At 33.9% G+C, this 18,442-nt stretch overlaps 1 protein-coding gene across 1 annotated transcript in view; it reads right to left on the bottom strand.

The window, feature by feature from the left end:
* Positions 1-750: 750 nt before the first annotated feature.
* The window catches only part of mgat5 (alpha-1,6-mannosylglycoprotein 6-beta-N-acetylglucosaminyltransferase), a 112,024-nt gene continuing 94,332 nt past the window's right edge, over positions 751-18,442 (bottom strand). Inside the window, exons 11-12 of the mRNA XM_056448423.1 lie at positions 8,783-8,916; positions 751-930 (exon numbers count right to left, since the gene is read on the bottom strand). Coding sequence (XP_056304398.1) covers positions 775-930; positions 8,783-8,916 — 290 coding nt within the window. The 3' untranslated portion in view covers positions 751-774. The remainder of the gene's footprint in view (positions 931-8,782; positions 8,917-18,442) is intronic.

Below are 18,442 nucleotides of genomic sequence, written 5' to 3'. Positions count from 1 at the left end.
GCCAAAGCATTTTAGATTTGATTTTATGTATAAAATATGTAACATTAAGATCATTAAATTAATAACATATAAAGCAAATGAGAAATAAATTACAGGAAATAAATCAATAAAATCAGACAATATAAAAAAATTGATATTAATTAATAATTTGAATAAGGCAAATGAGTTGATTGAGCATTTCTAATGGTGTACATATATTTTGCAGCCAGTTTAGATGTAATTTCATCCTCTCCGAGTATTTAGTAAAGTTTTTTGAATCATTTTAATTAGTCAGTTGCGAAGCCAAGTGGAAAGTAGTCTTTAATAAAAGAGTAATGCAAAAATGCAACAAATTTAGAAAGCCAAAGCGAAAGTCGACTCCCAGACATTTTAGAACATTTAGAAACACAGAGTGGCTGGATGCATTTTTAAGCCTCAAAAAGGCGCATCTCTGTGGCTCTCTGAGGAGCACACGAGACTGTCTGAGGAAGTGTTGTTGACCGTACTTGCGCACACACAATGAGTAGTACGAAATGTGTAGAGCGAGAGAAGATTTTCTACTGGTTAATCAAACGTGGATGCTACGAAAAAAAGAGGTAAAATGATGATAATATTAGTAAAAAAATAAACAAAAACAAACAAACAAAAAACAAAAACTGTCATCAAATGTACTTGGACGGCCGTTAATATACCTGGGCGAAGTAAAGTCTGTGTGAGAAGCACTGGGAGAACGGACCCTTTAAATTAACTTAATTTGCTATGCCCATTTAAGTCTGCCATTGTAGGTTTTTAATGTCAAACCTTGGTCTCTCGCAGCAAGAACTGCAGGTCTCGTCCGCTCAGGATGCCATGGTTCTTCACGTAGCCGGGCAGGTGTACTGTACTGGTGCCATGGACTGTGCCGTGAACTTCCATATAGGAGTGAATGATGTCTAGGTATTTCTTTTTATCCTGAAACCATAAAACAAGACACAAACATAAGGAAATGAGCACAGTAGTAACATCAAATTAAATTAAGTTGCCCTTTATGCGAGGTTTAAACAATCTGAAAATACTGTTCTTCTCTGATGATGTAAGCAGGGCCATGTGGGCGGGGCTGTATAATTTTGAACTGTGACTTCGGTCAACATTGTCTCATGTTGGCATGATAGTCCAGTGGTTATTGTGCTAATATATGGTGTGGCAGCGCTCCAGGCGTCCAGAGTTCAAATCTCTCTCAAACCTTTTCCTGATCCTACCCCCCCCCCCCTCTCTCCCACTTCACTTCCTGTTAACCTACTGTCCTGTCAAATAAAGGCTAAAAAGTAAAAAAAATAAGTAAAATAAAAATAATAATAAAAAAAGATGGTCTCTCGTAATCCTCCTTTATTTTATAAAATGTCAATATTAAATAATACTATAGACATTACTAAAAGAAATGCAAGACACTATATATGGAAAGGTTTCGTTTACTTCAAACAAGATTAAATCAACAAACTTAAATGATGTAATTTCGAACAAAATCCAGCCAAACCGGAGCTCGTTTTGGCTCATTAACACCTTTGAGCTGCCATAGACCGAGATGATTATAAAATCAGTGGGTGTGTCCTGAAACTCCACCCTCTTTGACGTGTGATTGATTATATCCACGCAATGAAACTGAAAAAGAACTTTGAAGCAAATGGACCTTGAGACAATTCGGGTAGGTGCAACGAGTTCAGTCATATTTGAGGAATATTTAATCTATAGTTCCAAGAATCATGATTACGTGACTGAATCAACAGCAAAACACCCCAGGACGCTTAAAACAGAACGCGGCCTGTTTTTAGCTCTCAGTGTGAAGCTGCAGAAGTGCAAAAGCAGACAGGAACAGTGAAGCGGGACTCTGGGGGGAAAAACACGAGATGAAGAGGATAAAATAAAGCTTTTTCTTTGGAAGCGTTCAAAGAATACAAAAATGCCCACTTCCTGTCAGAGGGAGGAAACCGAAATATAGCCTGTGTGTGTGTCTGTGTGTGTGTGTGTGTTTGTGTGTGATGTCAAGGTTAGAGAAAATAAAATATATATAAAAAATAATTGGAAACTATAATACATACCACACTGAGTAAATAAGCTAGTACTACAATTAATTACGTAATTACCAATTGTAAGATTTATAAAATGAAACAAATAAATAGTCAATAATTTATTTGCATTAGTAAATATTTACTGCATTATTTATTTATATATTTAGACGTGATTTTTCAGGTTTTTTATTTTTAATAAATTTGCAACAATTTGCGCTATGAATACAATCGACAGACAGACAGACAGATAGAACATGTAGATAGAGATATAGACAGACAGACAGACAGATAGAACATGTAGATAGATATATATAGACAGACAGACAGATAGAACATGTAGATAGAGATATAGATGGACAGACAGACAGATAGAACATGTAGATAGAGATATAGACAGACAGACAGACAGATAGAACATGTAGATAGATATATATAGACAGACAGACAGATAGAACATGTAGATAGAGATATAGACGGACAGACAGACAGATAGAACATGTAGATAGAGATATAGACGGACAGACAGACAGATAGAACATGTAGATAGAGATATAGACGGACAGACAGACAGATGGAACATGTAGATAGATATATATAGACAGACAGACAGATAGAACATGTAGATAGAGATATAGACAGACAGACAGATAGAACATGTAGATAGAGATATAGACGGACAGACAGACAGATGGAACATGTAGATAGATATATATATATAGACAGACAGACAGATAGAACATGTAGATAGAGATATAGACGGACAGACAGACAGATAGAACATGTAGATAGAGATATAGACGGACAGACAGACAGATAGAACATGTAGATAGATATATATAGACAGACAGACAGACAGATAGAACATGTAGATAGAGATATAGACAGACAGACAGACAGACAGATAGAACATGTAGATAGAGATATAGACGGACAGACAGACAGATGGAACATGTAGATAGATATATATATATAGACAGACAGACAGATAGAACATGTAGATAGAGATATAGACGGACAGACAGACAGATAGAACATGTAGATAGAGATATAGACGGACAGACAGACAGATAGAACATGTAGATAGATATATATAGACAGACAGACAGACAGACAGACAGATAGAACATGTAGATAGATATATAGACAGACAGGCAGACAGACAGATAGAACATGTAGATAGACAGACAGACAGACAGACCATGTAGATAGACAGACAGACAGACAGACAGACAGACCATGTAGACAGAATAATTGACGGACAGATAGAACGTGTAGACAGACAGACAGACAGACAGACAGACAATGTAGATAGACTGACAGATAGAACATGTAGATAGACAGACAGACAGACAGACAGACAGACAGACAGACCATGTAGACAGAATAATAGACAGACAGATAGAACGTGTAGACAGACAGACAGACAATGTAGATAGAATGACAGATAGAACATGTAGATAGATATATAGACGGACAGACAGATGGATAGAACATGTAGATAGATATATAGACAGACAGACAGACAGACAGATAGAACATGTAGATAGACAGACAAACAGACAGACAGACAGAACATGTAGACAGAATGATAGACAGACAGATAGAACGTGTAGACAGACAGACAGACAGACAGACAATGTAGATAGAATGACCGATAGCTAGACAGACAAACAGACAGATACACAATATTTAGCTGAATTAGCACAGTGAGTTATCGTATCTCAGATAAACACACACACACACACACATGCACGCACGCACGCACGCACGCGCACACACACACACACAAATCAAACAGAATATCAACGATCGCCTTGTTTAATCATCAATTAGCTCCTTGTTTTATCGACTACCATGCCTTGATAAGATTATGGAAGATATGAGCTAAAAATGCCAACACAGCACGCAAATCCCATGTGTTTGAGTAAGATACTGAAACACACAAACAGGTCGGGAACTTACAGAGAGCAAAATCTGCACTGTTTACTCTTTCATTCATGTCTTAAAATGTCATTTAATATGTTTCAGGCATTAATATGTTAATAGCAGTGGACAGCGGTTATCACCATACATCCCCAGTTGATTCATTATATTAAGAATGGCAAAAAAATGTGACAATTTACAAAATTATTCAGTCATAATGCAAATGAGTGTGAATATATGCAAGTGTGTTCATTAAACATGCACTAAATTAGCAAAATACTGGTTTCAATATCTTATCCATATCAAATTCAGTCTTTTAGAGAGGGAATTTCAGGAATCTCTTCTCACTGTTTCATAATTTAGAGAAGTGCCAATTTTTTTTCTAAAATATTTTGTAGATTAAAAGGTTGTATACATGTTTTTTGGGATTGTCATAAATTAACCCCATACTGGAAGGAGATTGAAATACATTTAGACGCCATTTTTAAAGTAGAGATTGCCTTCACTTGTGAATCTTTATATTTGGGTAATATAAGTTTAGATGGGTGGGTTAATAAAGACAAGAAACTGTAAAATTTTTCTTCTGGCAGCTAGTAAAAAACATAATTACAAAAAAAAATGGTTAAAAATAGTCTCCTACAGTTGAAGAATGGATTGATGCAGTGCACACTATACAGGGTGGGCCATTTATATGGATACACCTTAATCAACTTATTGGGAATTTCACAAGAAAAACAATGCTGTGCTTGATTTTAAATGTAACTTTATTCTTTCATGAATAGAATAAAGTAAATTCTTTCATGATTATTTACAAGCCCCCTCACATATACTAATGTGCCACAAACAGGACGTCAATATCACCAACCATTCCTATTTTATTAAGGTATATCCATATAAATGGCCCACCCTGTATATGTCATGGAAAAACTCTTTTTCATTAAGAAAACAGACTGAATACCTTTTTCTAATTTGGAGTAAATGGGTTGAGTATATTTCACCAGTATGCCCACATTTCTCTTGAATTGTAACTCTTAAATGTAATATTATGTGTCTAAATATGTAACTTTTCTTCTTTAAAGGAAATCTTTTAAAAGGATTGTAGCTCCATGTGTTTTACTGTTATAGTTGTTGTTAAAGGAAGAAATATAAAACATATACAGATCTGTAAGTCTCTTTCAGTATGAGAGATTATGTTACTTATGTATTTGCTTTTGAAAAGAATAAATAAAAGGTTGTATATAATAAGGCAAATTATGTATCATCAAGTCCTCTATTAAACTCACAGATATGAAAAAAAACATTCATATCAAGTTGTATGTAAGCTGCTGAAGTGGAGACTTATAGTTCAATGTAGGAGAAAAAATAGACATTGTAACTGAAATATACAATACAAATAGGTAAATTATGACAAAATCTCAAAATTGATAGATGCATGAAAAAAAAAGTGTCAAAAAAACAAAAACTCATTTTTGTTTAACAAAATAGAGACACAAAGATACATTGAAGGTGAACTTATAGTGCTAATAATGCAAAGAATGTATCTGTGTGTGTGTGTGTAAAAAGGAAGAGCCAAGACTTTATTTGCATTTCAAAAGCCTATACACATATCCTCTGATCTCTAGACGAGACACACACACAGGGCCTATGCTCAAGTTTGTTTCCATGGAAACCAGTACTTGAGAGGCTGTGCAGTAGCAGGAGCTCTGTCTCCCGCTGGGTGAAGGACGGCATCAGTAAAATTGCATGAGGTTAAATGAGAAAGTACTGACGCTGTAAACGCATCCATCATCCCTAACCTCTTTCTGACCCTTAGAATTAAACAGACTACTGTACCTTTAAGATATGCAAAGGAGCTCTATTTTTTGATTAGCTAAGCTCTGTGCACTGGCTAATTGGCATGTAAACTTGTGTTAAAAAAATCATTCAATAATTTGGTTACTGTAGTTTTAAGATATGCAAATAAGCTCTACTATAATTAGCTAACCTCCGTGTACCTGCAAACTTTCATTTAATGTTGCAGGAACAAAAATTGCATGATTTGGTTACTCTGCCATTTAGATATGCAAACGACCTCTGCGTACTAAATTTGCATATAAACTTTCATTTTGTGTTCCAGAGAGAAACGCATTGTTATATGTAACATGATTTTGTCGCTGTACTGTTATGATATGCAAATCAGCTCCACTTTCTTGATTAGCTAACCTCTGCATATGGGCAAACTTAAAAACGTGTGTAAACATTTAAATGTTCAAGAGAGCCAAAAAACAATGATGTTATACATTAAATGGGTTAGTTACTGTGCCTTTAAGACATGCAAATGAGCTTTACAGCAAATAACTTACCTTGATGTATATGCAAACGAATATTAAGAAATTCTTTTTTGTATAAATAATGTTTTAAATATATATATATGTTATAAATGTGACAGATATCGTACCTTTAAAGGGGGCATGAAATTTGAAATCCAAATTTGCATAATTTGACATATGAGAGGTCAAAGTAATATAAAAACATCCTAGAAGTTTCAGATCTCAAGCATTTCTTGTTGCTCTAAAAACAGCCTTTATTGAAGACAGTCTGACAAAATGACAGGTTTTGTAATGTTCTAATCTATTATGTAATACTCTGGATAACCCCGCCCCCACAGAAGATTGATGCCTTCTACAGCTTCACTGCCTGTTTAGCAATGTTAATATGAAAACTGTGAGCCAATCAGAGCAATAGCTATTTGTTTCAGAGTCTACCTACAATCTGCCATGCTCTGACAAGCGTCAAAAACAGCAAAGAAAATAGTCAATTACTTCTAAATTAGCATTTTTTAATGTAAATGACACGCTAACATTATACGTGGACCTCGGAGAATAGTACAAAATAAAAAACAGATAGTTCATAACCTTGTTAAGCTATCGCTGCAAATATAACCTCTGCATACAGGCAAACTTCAAAACATGTAAACTTTCATTTAAATGTTCAAGTGAGGCAGAAAACACTGATGCTATACATTAAATGGGTTAGTCACCTTTAAGACATGTAAATGAGCTCTACAGAAGATAACTAACCTCGACGTATGGACAAACTAATTAAGAAAAAATTGGTTTAAATAATGTGTTATAAAAAAGTTATGTGACAGATATTGTACCTTTAAAGAGGGAATAACATGCGAAAATAAAATGTCCATAATTTTTTAAATATAAGAGGTCCTGGAACATCTAAGGAGGTTCAGAACTCAAACATTTTTTGTTACTCTAAAAACAGCCTATATTGAAGGCAGTCTAAGAAAATTATAATGCTCTCCTCTATGATGTAATAGTCTGCATAAACCCCGCCTCCACAGAAGACTGATGCCTGCTACCATTTCATTGCCTGTTCAGCAACAGTAACATGCAAATCTGTGAGCCAATCAGAGCAGTAGATATTTACTTCTGAGTCTACAATCTCCCATGTTCTGTCGAGGGTTAAAAATAGTACAGAAAATATTAAATTAGCTTCTAAACTAGGATGTTTTTTATGCAAATGATGCGCTAACATTACAAGTGGACCTCGGAGAATAGTACAAAATAAAAAAACAGGTTATTCATAACCCTGTTAAGATATCACTGCAAATATTTAACACTTGCATAGTGGTAAATTGCTATAATGGTACAGGTAAATGTTCATTGTTAAACTCTAACAATATTTCTGGATGACGTTCCATCACAAGATGGCGACAGAGAGCGCATAAGTCCTTAGAGGAGAAAAACCCAGCGTAAATTTCCAACTACAGCTGATCAAATCGTTATAAAACAGGTAAGTGACATTCTAAGTCGATCTCTTGCTTTTGTATGTTGTAGTGCCGTATTTATACCATAGAAATCTGGTAGTGTTCGATTTGCTTTGGCTTTTTCTGAGTTAATTATTGTGATCTCCCGATTGCAACAGATAAATACTGGGAAATTAGCCTTATAATCTTAAAATGTGACCAAATCACCTGTTTTGTCATCATCACTTTAGACATTACGCTAGAGAATCATTCAAATACTAGCTCTAAAGGGACATTGGTGAATTAGCAATGGTTCCTGCTGTTCTGACGTCAGCTGCAGATGTGAATGAATGGCGGAAAAAAGTAGTTCCTCGTACAAAGGGATTTTTGAGACTCTCCGTGTTTGATTTTCTTTTTTTATATACACGATTATGTCGTTGAATTGTTGTATAAACGCAATATCACACCAATAGCATTATGACATGGCTGTATATTGTCACTGGTGGGACACTAAGATACTCTGCCTGCAGCCTCGAGCCTCGAGCCAACACACGCTTCCCACTAGTGCTGATATACAGCCTTATCGCATTGCTACAAGTGTGATATTGCTGGTGTATATACACAACACTGAAACTTCACATAACTAGTTTGGTTTCATGTCCAAGACTAAATGAAAACAAAACTCATAATATCACTCATTATCCCACCTAGGGTGCCAAAATGCGCAAACTGCCACAGAAAAACATTGTAGAAACACACTGAGAATTCAAATAAGGCCTTTCTGTGAGAAAGCATGTGGGATTAGATGTTGTTTTGGATTTGTTTTACATGTGCACTCTCTGCATCTCTCATTACACGGGCCTTTCAGATCCAGATGGACAGGAAAACTTCAGAATCATCTAAACAGTGCAACCGACCTTGACCTCACAGCGGGAAAACATGGAAGTCATCAGAGTCGGATCGAAAACACTTTTGTTGTGCGCTCATTGTCAAAAAAAAAGCATGGCAAAACAATCTTGCATATAAACACATCAGGGTTTCGCATGTACACAGACACAAAACATTGGACGGCGTCTGTTTTGTGACCACAACTGACCTTCCAGAAGTTGTCCACTTTTCCGTAAACCAGCGACTGGTTTTGCCGCTTGATGTCGTCGATGTGTTTGACATCACTGGCGTTCAGATGCTGCTCAACCACGAAGCCCAGGAAACTGTTATCCGGAGTGTGAGCTGTGGGGGAGGAAACAGAACAACCAATCAGAAGAGAGACAATTATACAATTATGAACAAAACCAATGCTAAACTAAATAATACACAAAAATACTATTTTATTTCATTCTAAATAGTATTTATTTATTTATTCAGTATTTTTGTATTACATGATTTCTAAAATTATATATGTATATACAAATTAGGCATCCGTTCATTAAATATGCACTAATGTAAATACAGTTTTAGGACAAAAATCCAAACACTGGATGACCATTTTTAAAGAACAGATTTTTCAAATCTCGTCTTAATATAATTAATATAATAATAATGAATATAATTATTTATTAATTATGATTTATTATAATTAATATATTGTCTTATTGTTATTCGTCATTAATGTTAAAAATACTGCAAAAAGCCAAAAAATATATATATATATTTTGTAGAATAAAATAAAATCTGGCAAATTGTATATTAACAAATCCTTCGGTTACACCACTTCAAACTGGACATATTAATTAAACTAAGAATTTTGATTAGCACTATCTGACAAGTCTTGTCGCCTATCCAAGTTATAGGAACAACAAATAATAACTTGACTTCTAGTTGATCATTTGGTATCAGAAGTGGCTTATATGAAGGGCAAAGACCTCTAGACTACACTTATTTTACCAAAATAAAATATGATCATGCCTTGATTTTTAATGATTTCATTTGGACAGTCTGACTTTGCTTAGACAAAATTCTTGACTTAACAGAAATATTTTGCAGTGTAGAATATAAAGTCATGGTGCAGTGGAAAAGAATAAATATTGTATATGACTCCCATGAGCTTGGAGGACTGCATCCATACATCTCTGCAATGACTCAAATAACTTATTAATAAGTCATCTGGAATGGCAAAGAAAGCGTTCCTGCAGGACTCCCAGAGTTCATCAAGATTCTTTGGATTCATCTTTAATGCCACCTCCTTTATCTTACCTCAGACATGCTCAATAATGTTTATGTCTGGTGACTGGGCTGGCCAATCCTGGAGCACCTTGACCTTCTTTGCTTTCAGGAGCTTTGATGTGGAGGCTGAAGTATGAGGAGCGCTATCCTGCTGAAGAATTTGCCCTCTCCTGTGGTTTGTAATGTAACGGGAAGCACAAATGTCTTGATACTTCAAGCTGTTGATGTTGCCATCCACTCTGCAGATCTCTCACATGCCCCGTATACTGAATGTAACCCCAAACCATGATTTTTCCTTCACCGAACTTGACTGATTTCTGTGAGAATCTTGGGTCCATGCGGGTTCCAATAGGTCATCCGCAGTATTTGTGAAGATTGGGATGCAGTTCAACAGGTTAATCATGATCTTCTACCTCTTTTCCAAACGATAAACTAGAAGTCAAGTTATTATTTGATGCTAATAATAATTTTAAGAAAAGTGCCTAAATTAAATACATTTTAATTGAAATCTAGAGACAAAAATGGACAAAAAAGGAACATTTAATAAGTGTATTTTGGATGTTTCCTTTACATTAGACATCATAAAACAAGCAAACACCTTAAACATCTCGAAATGTACAGGTAATTTGGTGGGAAAAAAATAGTTTTTGACTGCAGCGTTTCATCTTTAAAAAAAAGCAGCAGGATCTCGTACACTGAACATCAGGACTGTAGTGCCAGAGGGAAGATGTTCAGATTAATTGTGTACAAGTAAGATCTGTGTGGGTGTCCACGTTGCCAAGCGAGGAAATGTAACCATGGCGACGGTAGTCCAAGAGGTCGCCAGGGTAACAAGGCTTGGCAGAGATACACCTGAATGCCATCTGTCTGAAAAATTCAATCCTGAGATTAAGATTTCCTATTTACACACACATACTGCAAACATGAACGTGTGTGTGTGTGTGTACGGTTTGTGGTTATTGCCTGCGGGAGCGGCTGTAGAGTGTCGTCACGGTTACCCGTCAATCCAAATGAGAATGCAAGATGAAATTCAGAACCCAGGTGGCCCATAATGCAATTTGTGCAATTTTGCAGGACCCATAAATGGTATTTAAATGGGAAACAGGGATTTAGTTTTTCTCCTCGCTGTGGTTACTGTAAATAGCAGGAATAAGCTTGCAGGAGAAAACACATACACACTCTTCTCAAGGCAACTGTCAACAGCAATAACAGCTGCCATTGTGAATGAAAAGCAAACATCCGATATGAAATTCTGAAAGATTTTATGAAGAAGAACAACAAGGTTTGCTGAAGACATCATGATAAGCGTGAATGAAAACAAAACATACTTTAAGAAACCATTCAGCATAAATCAGCATCATTTTTTTTGGCTAAAACTCGCCTCTAGAAGTAAAAGTCACCTGGTAATTGCTGAAATCCATAAAAATTGCTATCAGAGTGATTACTTTTTTGTAATTCTGTGATTTTATAAGTTCTACAAGATTTTCTGAAGTTCTTTTGCTAACTACAAGAACAATCACAAAAACAACATCATTATTTTCGGATTTCTGTGCTTCCATAACATTAGCTCCTTTCATACAGTGATACTGGCAAATGTCAGGAAAATTTACAGAATGACTTTACCCTGCCGCAAAATGCACCCCCTCATAGATTTTCACTAGCATTCTCAGTCTACAAAACGGCCATAACTGATTAAATGTAAACATTATTATTATTGTGATGGGTAAAGCAAAGTAGCGAAACAAATAAATGTAAAATAATAATATTGACTGTAGCCTAAAATTAGGCTTTTTGGTGGGGTTTAAACCGACATTTAGGCTACATAGAACACTTAAAATTGTTGTTGCTGTTTTAAACTAAACCATTACTTAAAATTAACAAATTAAATTAACAATTTACTTAATCTCATCGGTATTGTATTTAAAGTAAATTTATTTACATATATATATATTTACATATTTACATATACATATATATATATAACAGAACATATATATATTAACAGAGCAAGGAAATTTTCACAGTATGTCTGATAATATTTTTTCTTCTGAAGAAAGTCTTATTTGCTTTATTTCAGCTAGGATAAAAGCAGTTTTACATTTTTTATTAACCATTTTAAGGTCAAAATTAGTAGCCCCTTTAAGCTAAATTTTTTTTCGATAGTCTACAGAACAAACCATCATTACACAATAACTTGCCTAATTACCCTAACCTGCCTAGTTAACCTAATTAACCTAGTTCAGCCTTTAAACGTCACTTTAAGCTGTATAGAAGTGTCTTAAAAAATATCTAGTCAAATATTATTTACTGTCATCATGACAAAGATAAAATCAATCAGTTATTAGAAATGAGTTATTAAAATTATTATGTTTAGAAATGTGTTGGAAAAACCTTCTCTCCGTTAAACAGACATTGGGGAAAAAAGTAAACAGGGGCTAATAATTCAGGGGGTCTAATAGTTCTGACTTCAACTGTATATATATATATATATATATACACTGGTTCGAGTCCCGGCTGGGCCAGTAGGTATTTCTGTGTGGAGTTTGCATGTTCTCCCCGTGTTAGTGTGGGTTTCCTCCAGGTGTACCGGTTTCTCCCACAGTCCAAAGACATACGCTATAGATGAATTGGATTAACTAATTTGGCCGTAATGTATGAGCGTGAATGCAAGAGTGTATGGGTGTTTCCCAGTACTAGGTTGTGCTGCATTCGCTTTATAAAACATATGCTAGAATAGTTGGCGCTTCATTCCGCAGTAGCGACCCCTGATAAATAAGGAACTAACCCGATTGAAAATGAATGACTCCATAAAATCAATTCAAATCAAATTATTGTGGTTAATAAAAATCAAACGCTCTTTCTGGAATTCTGAGTTTCTGTACATTTCTACGAAATTTGCTCAAGTCATTTTCTGAAGCAAAAAAAGGGAAGGTTTGAGATTTAATTGTGAAAGAGCTCACAAACACACAGCTCTCCACTCTTCAGAAAAGCCTTTCGCAATGTGACGCAACAACAACAACACACAGAAATGCTGAAGAGACAAATGACGAGGTTTACAGGCATCAGCGACATTCTGTCAGTAATTACAAGAAGCGCAGGAGTGTGTGTTGGTTAGAGGGATTTCATCAAGTTGTGGAAGAGGAGGAGTGAAACCAAAGCATATTACACACATACAATCAACATACACGCATACAAAAACAAACAAACACACTTGCGCACATACAGTTGAAGCCAGAATTATCAGCTCTCCTGAATTTTTAGCCTTCCTGAACATTTGTTTAACAGAGAAGATTAACACATTTCTAAACATAATCGTTTAAATAACGATTATCTCTAATAACGGATGTATTTTATTTTTGCCATGATCATAGTACATAATATTTTACTAGATAATTTTCAAGATACTAGTGTTCAGTTTAAAGTGACTTTTAAAGCCTTAACTACGTTTATTAGGTTAGGGTAATTAGGCAAGTCATTGTATAACGATGGTTTGTTCTGTAAACAATCGAAAACAAATATAGCTTAAAGGGGCTTATAATATTGACCTTAAAATTGTTCTAAAAAAATTAAAAACTGCTTTTATTCTAGATAAAATAAAACAAATAAGACTTTCTCCAGCAGAAAAAAACATTATAGGAAATACTGTGAAAAATTCCTTGCTCTGTTAAACATCATTTGAGAAATATTTAAATAAGCATTAAAAAATTATTAATAATTATTTTAGCTATAACATTTGGCATATGGCAAACTCTCTCTCGCCAATTAATAATTCAACAGCATAAACAGATAACGGCAAAATTATGAGAAAAAATTATGACAAAGGACTGCCTCTCAATTTATTAATTCATATTTTATGAAACTTGATCTGCATTTTGGAATATTCCTGGCAGTAGTCAAGGGCGATTTGTATTTGTTTATGAAAAGCATCCGGAACAAAGGCAAAAGGAAATAAAGCTCACTGATTGTGTGTGTGGTTTGTGTGTGTGTAAAAATAAAAGGAAGCTGCTCAGTTCACATGACTCTTTGTGTGGTCTCTCAAGTAACTGACAGTCAGCTAACAATGATGATGGGTGCGTGTGTGTGTGTGTGTGTTATACTTTGTCATTACACTCAGTAAGTGGAAACTCTGATTACAATGACAATAAATGGGTATATTAAAATATGTACAGTATTTAAAGATTATTTCATCATTGAAGCAGTTTATTCAATGACGACAAAACCTCCAATATGGTGGAAAGGCTTAAAGAGCCATGAAACCCCCCTGACTGAGCAGGGTGTTTTCACACCTCTAGAAAAAAGTCAGAAAAGTGGGTGAGTTCAGCTTTGTTTAGGAGGGAGTGTCGAGTGGCAGGGAAGGGTTTGCATGAAAAGGGGAGTTTCAGTATGTGCACAGCGGCAACACAAATACAGATGCAGGAGTGATAGACAAGTAAATCGGAGAGCAGCATTTACAGCGAATCTGAGAGTTCTGTGTGGATGTGGAGGATTTTCAGTCCATAATATTGTAGTTATATTACTATAAACTTGGTAACTAAATTATTTTTGACTAAGGTATGCCTTCAAAAACTGAGTACTGCTGACGATACCAACTAACATTGCCATCTGAATAAACAAACAACACTGATACAAAATTTGTAGAGACAAGACAATCAATAGGAAATGGAACCGCAGCTTTTAAGTGGCAAATTTGGATTTCAGTATTTCCAGATACGAAAAGCTCTGAGGTAAAAATGTTCCTTGCAAACATATTTTTGTGTTGTAGAGTGTTATTTTAGAGTGTTAGCAGACCACTGTATTCCAATTGCTTGGATCCACACGCGAGCTGCGCTCTCATCACGGGGAAATGGAAACAAAACCATCGTTGAGGCATGTTTATAAACGAAACACAGACGACACATTTCTCTGAACGAATTTTCTACTACTTGTTTTAATTACAGTTGGCAACACAACATGGCGTCTCTCTGAACACTGTAACAGGTAAAAGCAGTCTTCGAAGCTACGTCATGCATATTAATGAAGTAGCATCTCGTTCACACGTGTTGATTTGTTCAAACCAAGCCTTACTCATAAATTAATGAACAGATGTGCTAAAAACTCAAAGACATCACTTTGTTCCGGCGAGTACTGACAGCCAATCTCCACGCTAGAATTTACACAAGTATCTCATTGCCGTGACGTAGCTTTAAAATTTCTTTTCAAACCGGAAGAATGAATCTGCTCCAAATAATGCAAAAACCACCAATTTTCACTTGTAAGCTAAATATGCGTGTCCTAATAGTGTTTTTAGCAGTGTGGGACACATATATGACTGTCAACATCTCAAATAATGTGTGTTGGTCTTTTATGACCCTTTAGATGTAGGGAAAAGTCTGCCACATTTAAAGGTGTGTGTGTGTATATATATATATATATATATATATATATATATATATATATATATATATATATATATATATATATATATATATATATATATATATATATATATATATATATAAATAAATAAATAAATAAATAGATTGATATATACATTTCTCATAATTTAACATCCATTTACGGTGCTGAATTATTAATTTTAAATGTAAATATTAAGAAGTTGTGTTGGTGCCAATAGTGTAGTGGAAAGTGCGTCGACAAATGCACTCCAGTGCTCACGGCGACCCGAGTTCGACTCCCACCTCTAGGTCTTATAGCGATCCTTCCCCTTACTCTGCTCCCCAAATATTTTTTCTGTCAATACTCTCTACTGTTCCATCTAATAAAGGTGAAAACCCAGAAAAAAATTATTCTAAAAAAATATATATATGAATAATACGGTGGAGAAATTAGCTTAATGTCAAAAATTCCTATTTTTTTTTATGTTTTCCCCATACGTCATTCTCATTATATCCATACGCTCTACTATATATATATATATATCAGACCCCCTAGTTTTTCACGATTTCTTAAATGATTTTTTAAGAATGCCATGTTTGATGTTACGTTTTTCAACTGAACCACAATCCTGTTGGCTCGCCAGTGTTTGTGAGTGCGATTGTGTTTCTTCTCTCCCGCTGTTTGATCTGGAGCAGCCGAAGCCTCGACAGGAGAGTGTAATTGACCTCTCCGTGTGTCCACAGGCCTCTAAAGCACCACGAACACGAGCGCTGACAGCAAACAGCAGACCGACATGAAAGCCAGCCTGTCCGTCTGTCAACCACGAGATTCAGACGCAGCAGCAAAATACAGCCATTCAGTAAACCTGCACTGTAAATATTGCGAGCCAGTTGCATCATACGGCTGATTCAGTGACTCCAGGTACATTAGCTGCTTAAAGACTTCAGCTTTTTACAAATGGATTACGTTTTTAATTAGTATTAATAAACTGCCACTTATTGTTATGGATAACTACAGGCTGGAACAATATAATCTATTTCTGCAAGAATAATAAAAGTGTCTCATATATAGCTGAAAATTATGATCTTTTGTTGTCCGAATTAGTTTTATAATTGTATTTACTATTATTGTATTATAATTATAGTCGTATTTATTTCCACTATGCATCATTGTGTAAATAAAACATTTGGTTGAACTTTTATTTTGGAACCATTTCATTTCATATATTAATAAGAGCCCTAAATAGTCACTTTTTAAAATCTACAATGTTAAATTGTTTATAAATCTAGCGTCAACTTTGTTACCATAATATACATTTAAATACTTGCTATTTAAACTGATGGATTTATCAGGAAATCATCATAATAACAGCAATAAAAAGCCATTTTTCTAATTCTACAACATTAAGTTTTTTAAAAATATAAATAAATATCTGTATGTGTGAATAAATAATGTCTAAATTGTCTCTAAATCTTGTGTCAACTCTGTTACCATACTATACATTGAAATATTTGACAAACTGATGGATTTATCAAGTTACAGGAAATGATCATAATTAGAGCCCTAAATAGTCACTTTAATAAATCTACAATGTTAAATCTTAAAAAAAAAAAAAAGTCCATAAATCTTGCGTCAACTCTGTTACCATAATATACATTTAAATATTTGCCATTTAAACTGATAGATTTATCAACCACATGTATGTAAGTTACAGGAAATGATCATAATAAAAGCTCTAAATATTCACTTTTATAAATCTGCAACATTAAATTGTTTAAAATAACTTTATCTTAAAAATTGTGTCTCTAAATCTTCCGTCAACTCTGTTACCATAATATACATTTAAAAAGTTTACATTTAAACTGATGGATTTATCAGGAAATTATCATAATAACAGCCCTAATGTTCAATTTTATAAATCTAGAACTTTAAACTGCTTAAAAATATCTATTACTTAAAAAATGCGTCTATGAATCTTGCGTCAACTCTGTTACCATAATATACACTGAGATTTTTGACATTTAAACTGATGGATTTATTTCTAACAAGTTTATAAGTTACAGGAAATGATCAAAATAAAGCTCAAATAATCACTTTCATAAATCTGCAACATTAAATTGTTTTTATCTAAAAAAAAAAAAAAACAAAACAAAAAACTTGTGACTATAAATCTTGTGTCAACTCTGTTACTTTAATATACATTTAAATATTTGCCATTTAAACTGATGGATTTATCAGGAAATAGTCACAATAACAACAATTAAAAGTCATTTTTTCAAATTCTACAACATTAATCTGTTTAAAAATATATTTTACCCCAAAAAATATCTCTAAATCTTGAGTCAACTGTTACCATACTATACAATTAAATATTTGACATTTAAACTAATAGATTTATCACCCGCATATATGAAAGTTACAGGAAATTGTCATAGTAAAAGCCCTAAATATCCACTTTTATAAATCTGCAGCATAAAATGGTTTAAAATAAATTTATCTTAAAAATTGTGTCTCTAAATCTTGCATCTACTCTGTTAATACTCTGTTAACCTTTAATATACATTGAAATATTTTACATTTAAGCTAATAGATTTATAAGGTAATGATCATAATAAAAGCCCTAAATAGACACTTTTATAAATCTATAATGTTAAACTACTTAAAAATAGATTTTACCTTAAAAATTGTGTCTCTAAATCTTGCATCTACTCTGTTACTTTAACATACATTGAAATATTTTACATTTAAACTAATAGATTTATCAGGAAATGCTCATAATAAAAGCCCTAAATAGTCACTTTTATAAATCTATAATGTTAATCTACTTAAAAATATATTTTACCTTAAAAACAGACGGATTTATCTCCTGCAATTATGTAAGCTACAGGAAATTATCAAAATAAAAGTCATAAATAGTCACATTTAAGTCTACAACATTAAATTGTTTACATGTTATTATCTTTAAAAAATGTGCCTCTAAATCTTGCGTCAACTCTGTTACCATACTATACATTTAAATATTTGACATTTAAATCATGGATTTATCACCCACAAGTATGCAAGTTACAGGTAATGATCAAAATAAAACCCCTAAGTGGTCACTTTTATAAATCGTTAAACAGCTTAAAAATATCTATTACCTTAAAAAATGTTTCTCTAAATCTTGCGTCAACTCTGTTACCATAATATACAATTAAATATTTGCCATTTAAACTGA

Source organism: Danio aesculapii, chromosome 22, assembly GCF_903798145.1.
Source record: "Danio aesculapii chromosome 22, fDanAes4.1, whole genome shotgun sequence".
NCBI lineage: Eukaryota > Metazoa > Chordata > Actinopteri > Cypriniformes > Danionidae > Danio > Danio aesculapii.
This window is presented reverse-complemented; position numbering and strand designations above follow the sequence as displayed.